An 11,379-nucleotide genomic window follows, 5' to 3' on the forward strand; every position below is an offset into this window, starting at 1 on the left:
TAATTTTGTAAAGTTATATTGATTGTATTTATTGTAATTATGTTGTATTTGTTGTAATTTTAATTTGATTAATGATTCCAATTATATATGATTATTGATTTATAAATCTTCATCGTCATCTGGAACTAAAGGGAGTACCATTGCTCTTTGTAGTTCTTCTTCGTATCTTCTTAGTTGATCAGGATCGATTGCAACTGATGGAATATCTAATAAAGGTGGTTCTACCAATGAAACTTGTTTATTTCTAAACAAACAAAATATCAATGAAAATGTTAATATTTAGAAAGATAATAAAATAAAGATTATACAATAAAGATTGTTATTAATAATAATATTTACCCAAGTAATTTAGAGAGGAGATAGGTAAATGGTTTTTCAAAGTTGTAGTTTGATTTGGCAGAGATATCATAGTATCCAAGTCCAAACTTTCTGTGGAATGTGATCTGGGAGGGTTTAACTTTTCTATCTTTGACATCCACTTTGTTTCCCAATATCACAACTGGGATATCTTCACACACTCGACGAAGATCTGAGAACCAATTGGGAATGTTCTTGTATGTCATTCTTGAGGTTACATCGAACATTAACATTGCACACTGCGCATTGATACTGGTAAAAAATAAATAAATGATTATTAGATATGTTAAACTCTTTCATTCATTGTTTTGTTGCTTTGTTGATACATACTAGTATCCATCTCTTAATCCTCCATATTGTTCGTTTCCAGCGGTATCCCACACATCAAAAAGGATCTTTCCATAATTCGTATAAAATGGTAATGGATTGACTTCACATCCAACCGTTGCTATAAATTGTTTGATAGATTTTAAATTAGTATTTATATTTTAAATAAAATATCTTTTTTTTTTGTTTAATTTTTATACTTACGAATGTATCTTGCTTGGAATTCTCCAGAGACATGGCGTTTAACATAACATGTCTATTTGAATGAAATAAATAAAATTAGTTAGCTTTGATTTCGATAAAAAAAATAAACTTTGAAAATAATTTTAAACTTACTTTTCCTACACCTCCATCTCCAATGAGCACTATTTTAATAGATGCAGCAATTGGAGTTTGTGACTTTTTAATATCAGTTAGTTCTAACCATTAAATATAAATCATCACCTGATGATTTAGTTTGTTTTGATCTTCAAAAACATTCTTACTTTATTGATTGTTGTCATTTTATTTATCTTTTGTGATTTAGAATTATTAATTATATATGAATTGAATATTGAATATTGAATATTATTAGTTGATATATATGAATGATAACTAGGTTATTACATTTTTAATATTTATAGTCTTTCTTTTTGAATGTTTTATTGATTGTGTTTTTTGGTGGCACTGACATCGAACCAGCAGTGCACCACATCACCCACTCTTTTCTAGATTTTTTTATTTTATTTTTTAATTTTTCTTTTTTTTTATTTTTGACATTCAAACTTTTGTTACAAAGAAGTAATTAATCATTAATGAAACGAATGACTATAATCTCATTGACAAATTAAAATACTAATAAATTTTATCGACTCATTTCAATAGATAATATAAATGATTTTGTTAAGCAATCGAATATCTACAAGGTGTTAATATTAGTATAGTAAAATCGGATATAATAGAATTATATCGAGTTCAAATGTAAAGAAACTAAGATATTGTAGCACATTATATCGATTACCAATGAATCTGACATCGATATCGTTTGTTTTATTTCATTTGTTGTTAAACGTAATCAGAGGTGTTCATTACTAATAGTTATCCTTCATTTATTTATTTTTTTATGATCAAAAACAGAAAAAAAAAAGAAAAACTTTGATAGAACTAGTTGTTTTCTTTTTTGATTATTTATTTTTCATTTTTATTTAATAAGAGATCGATCAGTTACACAATGAATAATCAAACAAATACAATAGTAAATCTATCACATTTAATTTTAAATAAAATTACAAATTTAATAGATGATAACATTGATAAAATCTGTTTCAGTTTAGTTTGTAAGAGATGGTTTGATGATAGAGATAAATATTTAATATTCAACACTGATAATATCTATATCTCGAGTGTGAATAGTATTGAAATTAAAGATTTTAAAAATAATCAGTATTTCAGATTGAAGTCGTATGAAAATATATTTCATAAATCGATTGAATCAAAGAATGATTGTGTGCTTATTATTGCAAAGAATAAATTTAATCTAATTACATTTTGGGAAATGCAAAGAACTCAAAATTTTATTTATTATGAAGGTAACTAAACAAACTATTAGACATTTTAAACAATATTCCTGATAAGATATATATTTATTAAATTCATTTTTAAAGATAAAATTAGAGAAATAGAATATTTTCCATCATACATTACCAAAATTGATATTAAGACAGATTTTTTCGATGAAGAAGATTTAATACACTTTTATAGAGCACTGAATAAATCACAATCAGTCACGGAATTGAATAGATGTGGAACACTTAAATATGGATTACCACAATCAATCAGAAAACTAAGTTTAGCATCGTATTTTAATGATGAACTTGTCAAAGGATGTCTTCCAGCTAACTTGGTTACACTGGAATTCGGAACCTATTTCAATAAACAGATCAAACATGGCATTCTTCCAGAGAGTTTGGTTATCCTCAAGTATGGTTGGGTTTATAAAATTTCACCTGAAATAGGAGTACTTCCAGCTTCACTTAAAGTCTTGAGTATTAGCAGTGAAATGCCTCTCAAAGTTGGATCACTACCACATAGTTTGGAAAAACTAACTCTATCAGAACATCGGATACTTCCAATTGAAGATCCTGGAGTACTACCACAATCTCTGAAAATTCTGAAAGGTATACCTCACTCATGGCTTCCAGTATTACATCTACCAAACTTGCATTCTCTCAGTGTCACAAACCAAAATCTAAATGATAGTGGTACAATCAACTTTGATCAGTTACCATCAAACAACCTAAAGACTTTTAAAATGGAAAGAGCTTATCTTTTGACTGGAACAGTTCCAACATCGATAACCAACTTGGTTTTAAGAAAGAGTAAACTCGACTTTGACAAACTATTTCCGAAAACATTGCAATATCACTTTGAACGATTTGAATGCAGCATAGACCCATCTCAGATTCCAAATAATATATCGATTGACAGATTGGTAGTTGAACTCAAGGAACCTGTTACATCAATTCCACATCAAATCCAATCAGTTTCATTTAATACAGAGAGTTGGTTCTACACTAAATTGATTGAATGTCGAATACCTCGAACAGTCACCGAGTTGAAAATTCCATTCAAGAATACCAAGCTTCCAATTGTATTGCCAAACTCCATCGAGACGATTCATATATTCGATAACGAACTGAGTGAATGCATGGACTTAATTCCAACATCAGTTAAAACCATCATATTCATAAAACCTGTTCAACTATTGAATGACATTCCACAAAACATCAAAAATATCACCAATTTCATTATGCCTGGGCACTTTGCAATCAGAAAGTTGGATGAAAATTACTATATTATTTTAGGAAGCTATAATTTTGAGTCAGTTACCAAAATATTCCATCATTCAAAGCTGTCATTGTTTTTAAGTGATCCACTATATAAATAAATAAAGAAAATGTTTTGTAACTTTGAATACTTTTTGTTTTAAGCTCTAACTTCTTTTTCTAATAAATTTTTTTAATAAATGATAGTTTATACAATTCAACTTCCAATTCAAGAGACCAAATTAGCTATGTTTTTTATAAAATCTAGAACTTTTCTTTTGAAAAAAATTAAAGATTGTTATATTAATCTATAAATAATCAGTGCACTAAAACAAAAAAGATATATTATTATTTTTTATTCAAAGAAATATTAAATCAAAACGTTATTTTTATAAAGACTTTTCTTATTTCTTTTTTTTTTTGAATGAAAAAATTAAAAAAAAAAAAAATTAAAAATCTTATAAAAAAAAAAGTAATGGTTGGGTGATGTGGTGCACTGCTGGTTATGTGTCAGTGCCACCAAAAAACACACAATCAATAAAACATTCAAAAAAGAAAGACTATAAATATTAAAAATGTAATAACCTAGTTATCATTCATATTTATCAACTAATAATATTCAATATTCAATATTCAATTCATATATAATTAATAATTCTAAATCACAAAAGATAAATAAAATGACAACAATCAATAAAGTAAGAATGTTTTTGAAGATCAAAACAAACTAAATCATCAGGTGATGATTTATATTTAATGGTTAGAACTAACTGATATTAAAAAGTCACAAACTCCAATTGCTGCATCTATTAAAATAGTGCTCATTGGAGATGGAGGTGTAGGAAAAGTAAGTTTAAAATTATTTTCAAAATTCATTTTGTTTATCGAAATCAAATCTAACTAATTTTATTTATTTCATTCAAATAGACATGTTATGTTAAACGCCATGTCTCTGGAGAATTCCAAGCAAGATACATTCGTAAGTATAAAAATTAAACAAAAAGATATTTTATTTAAAATATAAATACTAATTTAAAATTTAAACAATTTATAGCAACGGTTGGATGTGAAGTCAATCCATTACCATTTTATACGAATTATGGAAAGATCCTTTTTGATGTGTGGGATACCGCTGGAAACGAACAATATGGAGGATTAAGAGATGGATACTAGTATGTATCAACAAAGCAACAAAACAATGAATGAAAGAGTTTAACATATCTAATAATCATTTATTTATTTTTTACCAGTATCAATGCGCAGTGTGCAATGTTAATGTTCGATGTAACCTCAAGAATGACATACAAGAACATTCCCAATTGGTTCTCAGATCTTCGTCGAGTGTGTGAAGATATCCCAGTTGTGATATTGGGAAACAAAGTGGATGTCAAAGATAGAAAAGTTAAACCCTCCCAGATCACATTCCACAGAAAGTTTGGACTTGGATACTATGATATCTCTGCCAAATCAAACTACAACTTTGAAAAACCATTTACCTATCTCCTCTCTAAATTACTTGGGTAAATATTATTATTAATAACAATCTTTATTGTATAATCTTTATTTTATTATCTTTCTAAATATTAACATTTTCATTGATATTTTGTTTGTTTAGAAATAAACAAGTTTCATTGGTAGAACCACCTTTATTAGATATTCCATCAGTTGCAATCGATCCTGATCAACTAAGAAGATACGAAGAAGAACTACAAAGAGCAATGGTACTCCCTTTAGTTCCAGATGACGATGAAGATTTATAAATCAATAATCATATATAATTGGAATCATTAATCAAATTAAAATTACAACAAATACAACATAATTACAATAAATACAATCAATATAACTTTACAAAATTATAACATCAGATAAATCAAAATAATAATTAAAAAAAAACAAAAGACACAGCGTCTGTTACAAAATTAATTTTATTTTTAAAAGAAACAATCTATAGATTGATTGAAACACCAATAATTTTCTTTTATTCTATTTTTGTGCCCAAGATTTTCTCAAGTTTAGAGTGATGAAATATCTTGGCAATTATGTTTACTGAATCATCTATGCTTTCATAGTCACCATAGATTAAATAATAATTTTCATCCAACTTTCGAATAGTTTGGAAAAGAATAAAATTTCTAATGATATTGGTTATTGATTTGATTTTGGGAATGGTGATATTGATTTTAGGAGTTTTAAGAGTTTTTACTGATGAAGGTACCCACTGTAATATATTATCATCGAGATCATTATAACCAAGATCTAGAAATTCGACGGTGTTTGGTAGTTTAACTTGTGGTGTTCCATTGTCGAATGAGAAATGCCACTTTTCTTAATGAACATGCTTGATCGGTATTACCATCTCCATCAAAGTCAATATCTTCTCACCTGAAATTGACACTCATCAAGGTCATGCTTTTCAAAGATGTGGGCATTGCTCCTTTCAATTTCGTTCTTGGTATTAAAATATTCTAAATATTCTAGAGTTGGTGGGAGGTACTCGAGATTGAGTATAGTATCTTAATTAACATCATAGGAAAAATAAACATAAAGTTTTTGAAGGTTTGGAAGTGATGATATCGCTTGTAACCATGAAATTGGTAAACATGTTGCCACCGGATATTGTTGATCTCCTAGGGTTGGTGGTAATTCATCCTCAGATGGATGACTATTAAGAGATAAATTTTCGAGAGACAATGGAAGTACACCTGGTTGCATTTCATATCGATAGTTATTGCTTTCAAGAGAAAATTCAACAACTCCAATTACAGCAACTACAACCACAGCAACAACAACAACGAACTTCTGAAATACAACAAAGACAATTCTCTCTTCTTCCCTTGTTGTTGTTGGTAGCATTTGTAGTGTTTGTTGGTTGCGTTCTATAAACAATTAGTGAACCACCGGTAGGTTGCTCTGTCAAAGCATAACTATCACTCACTGCCAAGCATGCTGGGTATCAATCTCTTTAACCTATATAGTTACTCTACCAGTTGATATCGAATTTATCAAAAATAATGAATATTTTATTTTATTTTTTAATAATTGTTTATATGTTTTTATTATTTTTTTTTTAATAGTCTAAAACAAAACTGGCTCCCTTTCTACTTCAAAGGACTAATTTCAAAAAATAAAAAAAAAATAAGAGGTCACAAGAAAAATTTCAAAAAAAAAAAAAATACTTTGATCTTTAAAAAAAATTTAGATAAAATGAATAATAAAACAGATAAAATAGTAAATCTATCACATTTAATATTAAATAAAATAATAAGCAACTTAAAAGATATCGTTGATCGCATTTGTTTCAGTTTAGTTTGCAAGAGATGGTACAATGATCGAGATAAATATTTAATATTCAACACTGATAGTATCCCCATATTTCCACTTAATACCACTGATATCAATCAATATCATAAACATTTCAAATTACCATCATATAATAATATCTTTATTAAATCAATTCAATCAAAGACTGATTGTAGACTTTTTATTGGTTATACCAAAAAAGATTATAATATAGGTATTTATTTTCATTTGATAAAGCTATACGATTGAATTTATTCATGAAACTGACTACTTTATCATTCTAAAAGATGATGTTAGAAATCTCAAAAGTATTCCCGACAATGTTTCAAATATCTATATTTCTCCCAAATCTTTTTTAGAAGAGGAGCAGGAGTATCTCTATAAACTGATATCAGAATCACAATCAGTTACAAAGTTGGATGGATGCAAGACATTGAAATATGGATTATCAAATTCAGTCAAATCTGTTGAATTGAAGAATTTTAATGAACCACTTTTGAAAGGATCATTTCCCAATTCATTAAAAGTGTTGAATTTTAATAATACTATCGAAAAAGCGGTTCGGCCTGGTGTACTTCCCGATGGTTTGCACACACTTACTCTAGACAACTATCAAATTGAAATTCCCCAAGGCGCACTTCCAGAAGGTTTGCAAAATCTTTCTCTAATCAAATATCGACAAACAATTCGACCGGGTGTACTTCCAGATGGTTTACGTGTAATTTCTTTTTTCAAATACCAACATGAAATTCTACCAGGTGTACTTCCAGTTGGTTTACTCGATTGTATTTTCTCTTCCTACGATTTCGAAATTAAACAGGGTGTACTTCCAGTTGGTTTGCTAGAATTGTTCGTAGAAGGCAGATATTATTATCAATATGAAATTCAACCAGGAGTACTTCCATTGTCTCTTGAACGTTTATATCTTTATAGTTATATTCCACCACCCGAACCTGTAGCATTACAACCAAACCTAGAAGATTTACAATATTCAGCCGAATCTTGTTTACCAATATCGTGGTTACAAGCCATATCATCACTTTCCAAACTTCAATCACTTACAGTTGATTTTCATGATGAAGTTGGTAGAGATACCACAATTTTCAATGTCAACTACCTCCCTCGAACTATAAAATCATTCTACTGTAACATACGAACGAAATTGAGAGGAACAATGCCAACATCATTGAAAAGAGTCAATCTTGATGATTGTCAATTTAATATCAATGAAATTTTCCCAGAAACATTGCAATATCACTTTGAATTATTCCAATATGAATATAATAGTATTCTTACAATCGCATCAAACATAAGGATCGATGAATTGATAATATGTGGAGAATCAAGAGAATCAACGATAACTCTACCATCTGGCGTTGGAAAAATTACATTGTTTTTTAATTGGTTAAATTCAAATGAGAATATAATTGACTTTGTTGGAGATGGTTCTGCTGATCAATCATGCTCATTAAGAGAATTACGTCTTCCAACATTCAAAGATGGACCTCCTAAAATAGTTAAACTACCAAACACCATTGAATATATGGATATTGGTAAAAATGAAATCAATAATATTTTACATTTAATACCATCAACACTCAGAACACTTGTCCTTGAAAATCGTTCTGATATCAATATCACCATTGGCAGCTCAATCAAATCAATCAACAAAATCATTTGTAATATAACAAAAACTATTAGAAAGTTGGATAAAGAATATTATATAATGAATGATTTATCTGCAAAATTAATTGCTAAAATATTTCACCATTCCAAACTTGAACAAATTTTAAACAATGTACAATAATAAAAAGAAATTTAATAATTATTTTGTGTATTGGAATTTTCTAAAAACAAATATATTCTTATTTTATAAATAATTTCTATCAAACTTTTTATCTTTGTTTTATTTGATTAGTGTCTATTTTCATAACATATAAAATAAAGAACGATTCTCCCATATCCTAAAAGAATTGTTTTATGAACTTTACCATTTCTAGATTCTATATCTAGTCATTCTAACTATTAAATTTCCATCGCCACATTCCACGATATGATGGCTTCTATCTACGTTGACAAGGCGTATGATTTGCTGTTAAATCATTAAGGAGTGTGTCTATTCTCGATTGTTGATCGCTGCTATATCCATTAAGTACTGGTATCTGTTCACTTTCACCCGACTAAGAGCGAATACCAATGTGAATAGTATGACATACGGATGGATACCATATCCTCTATCCCGTCTGAGGTATAAATGATTGATTGTTATCATTTGCCAGCGTAGGTTCGAAAGATATCTCAAACCATAATATCGATCTCGCCAGAATCATCAAACAATTTTACACCAATCTACATGATTCTCAGCACACTATAAGAACCACTTTTTTGTGTAGCGCAGTCACAAGAGGGCGAAGTCATCCCAACGGACTAGAATAGCAGAATGTAAAATGACAGTGACGTTCTAGGATTTCTAAAAAATTTGATAAAATGAAAAAAAAAATGAATAAAAACGAGTGATGATTGCAAAAAAAGGCTTTATGTTAAAAAAGTAAAAATCAACTTAACAATGCTGTGATTGAACAAATATAAGTTAATTTTTACCATACAAATGTGACTAAAGTTTTAATTTACAGATAAATAAATAAATATATACAAAACTAATTGAGAGAAATTTTTTTTTTTTTTTTTTTTTTTTTGCAAAAAAAAAATTTGTTGACTCATGATCAGTCAACAAATTGCAGGTATTGATATTAACCTGCTAGTTCGTGTTTTATATTATATTTACATTCTCACACAGGCCGTGAGAAATATAGCCAATAAAATGTTATTATTATTATTATTATTATTATTATTATTATTATTATTATTGTTATTATTGTTATTATTATTATTGTTATAGTTATTATTAATTAATAAGTTGAGTAGTATTAGGATAGAATAGATCTAACAGTAGTTGCGTGTTGATGAACAACAGTATAAAGCGGTGGCACGTAGTTGGAAGGATTTAAATTCCAATCAGATTTAAATTTACGCGTTAATGCAGAGCAATCGACAGTGATTCCTTGGGAGATAGAATTAGCGATTGTGAAATTAAGCTTGTGGTAATTGGCATCGATTAATTTGGTGTAATGGGTGACTGCTCTTTTGACGGTATTTTCCAGCTTGTAATGGGTACCATCACCAAACATTTCACAGGACAGCGCCTGCCATAACGAATGTACGATAGCAGCAGTAAGGTGGGTGAAGTGGACAGTAGTACGAATAGGACCGTCGAACTTGATGCACGAGTGCTTCCAATTGCGAAGTCTATAGTTACAGTACTTGTGGTATATATGTTTGATAATGGAAAGGAACTGCTGTGAAAACACATTCCTGCATTTGAAGAAGAAATGCTCATGTGGGTTGCAGAGTTCAGTGAAGGTGTCACCACAGAACTCACAGACATGACCAGTGCGCTTGTGGTTGATGGGGAAGGTGTGAGAGTACAGCCGGAATATGCTGTTACGTAGCATAGGCGCTTTGACCTTGGATATATGCAGGAACTGAGATTGGAGAACCAAAGAGTGACCAATCTGGATAGTTAGTTGACCTTCAGTACGGCGGACTCGGGGATACTTGTGGTTGAATAGGACAGAATAGATTTCCTTCAGAGTAAGGAGACTACCATCATCAGCAAGGATGGGATTGCCCGGTACGACTCTGGAGAAGTGATTGTTTCTAAAATCCATCCAAGACGAATGGAACAGTTTGAAGGATGGTGAAGAAGTTGGATTAGTAAATTTTTTGGCACAATCAAGCATGGATGACCAAGTTTTGAAGTAACCAAAAGAGTTGCTTCTACTTAACAACAGGAATCTATTAAAGACCCATATCTTATAAGCAGCAGAGCGAAGAGATAGATCCCACAAATTCAGACCACCATCATTCCAGTGAAAGCAAGACCTGTCCAAAGACATCAAAGCGGTGAACTTTGCTTTGGCATCAGGAGCACTGGTGAAGAACCAAGCGATAAGTCTGTTGACAAGCTTGATTTGATCAGGTGTGGGCGATTCAAGATAGAAGTGATAGAAGAGCATGGGAAGCACATAAGATTTAATGATAGTTGATTTAGCTCTTAGAGTATAAACTTTATACTTATACAGAGCTAGGTTAGCTTTAATAAGATTGATTATACTTGCCAGTTTGGAGCAGTGACCATCCGGGTTGAAATTGACACCTAAGTATCTTTCAGGGACGGTGGAGACAGGGAACGGAAGGTTGGTGGTGGAAGTGTTACCGAGCGGAATGATAACCGATTTACTAGAGTTAACATCCGCAGTGGTGGATAGCTTGAACAGGTTAAACCAGTGGATGACTCTATGCAGTTCACCCAGGTTCCTGGTGAAAGCGTTCAAAATTTCACAGGACTTTTCGCATGCGGACAATAAAAATTTAAAAATTAAAAATTTAAAAATTAAAAATGCCATCTGTCGGGATCGAACCAACGACCTTAAGATCTTCAGTCTTACGCTACTACCAGCTGAGCTAAGACGGCATATTTAATGTAAAGATAATATAAATTTGGTTTTATTTTGTTGAATAATTCAAT

The 11,379-nt window shown here is 30.0% G+C and overlaps 5 protein-coding genes and 1 non-coding gene across 6 annotated transcripts; 3 read left to right on the top strand and 3 right to left on the bottom strand.

The window, feature by feature from the left end:
* Positions 1–99: 99 nt before the first annotated feature.
* On the bottom strand, positions 100–1,187 carry PPL_10921 (GTP-binding nuclear protein Ran; the record flags this gene model as incomplete). The annotated part of the gene is made up of 6 exons (XM_020581683.1): positions 100–244; positions 340–609; positions 688–805; positions 889–940; positions 1,021–1,083; positions 1,170–1,187. The coding sequence occupies 6 exons, from the start codon at positions 1,185–1,187 to the stop codon at positions 100–102; spliced, it is 666 nt and encodes a 221-aa protein (XP_020427794.1).
* A 707-nt stretch (positions 1,188–1,894) lies between these two features.
* On the top strand, positions 1,895–3,802 carry PPL_10922 (FNIP repeat-containing protein; the record flags this gene model as incomplete). The annotated part of the gene is made up of 4 exons (XM_020581684.1): positions 1,895–2,252; positions 2,328–3,313; positions 3,528–3,576; positions 3,696–3,802. The coding sequence occupies 4 exons, from the start codon at positions 1,895–1,897 to the stop codon at positions 3,800–3,802; spliced, it is 1,500 nt and encodes a 499-aa protein (XP_020427795.1).
* A 366-nt stretch (positions 3,803–4,168) lies between these two features.
* Positions 4,169–5,248, top strand: PPL_10923 (uncharacterized protein; the record flags this gene model as incomplete). Its single annotated transcript, XM_020581685.1, has 6 exons — positions 4,169–4,186; positions 4,273–4,335; positions 4,416–4,467; positions 4,543–4,660; positions 4,739–5,008; positions 5,104–5,248. The coding sequence occupies 6 exons, from the start codon at positions 4,169–4,171 to the stop codon at positions 5,246–5,248; spliced, it is 666 nt and encodes a 221-aa protein (XP_020427796.1).
* A 757-nt stretch (positions 5,249–6,005) lies between these two features.
* On the bottom strand, positions 6,006–6,203 carry PPL_10924 (uncharacterized protein; the record flags this gene model as incomplete). Its single annotated transcript, XM_020581686.1, has 1 exon — positions 6,006–6,203. The coding sequence occupies one exon, from the start codon at positions 6,201–6,203 to the stop codon at positions 6,006–6,008; it is 198 nt and encodes a 65-aa protein (XP_020427797.1).
* A 492-nt stretch (positions 6,204–6,695) lies between these two features.
* Positions 6,696–8,598, top strand: PPL_10925 (uncharacterized protein; the record flags this gene model as incomplete). Its single annotated transcript, XM_020581687.1, has 2 exons — positions 6,696–7,005; positions 7,079–8,598. The coding sequence occupies 2 exons, from the start codon at positions 6,696–6,698 to the stop codon at positions 8,596–8,598; spliced, it is 1,830 nt and encodes a 609-aa protein (XP_020427798.1).
* Positions 8,599–11,251: 2,653 nt separating this feature from the next.
* On the bottom strand, positions 11,252–11,325 carry PPL_10926. Its single transcript has one exon. It is a non-coding gene; the product is annotated as a tRNA-Phe (tRNA).
* Positions 11,326–11,379: the final 54 nt, after the last annotated feature.

Source organism: Heterostelium album (genome assembly GCF_000004825.1).
Source record: "Heterostelium album PN500 unplaced genomic scaffold PPL_scaffold15, whole genome shotgun sequence".
Taxonomy (NCBI): domain Eukaryota; phylum Evosea; class Eumycetozoa; order Acytosteliales; family Acytosteliaceae; genus Heterostelium; species Heterostelium album.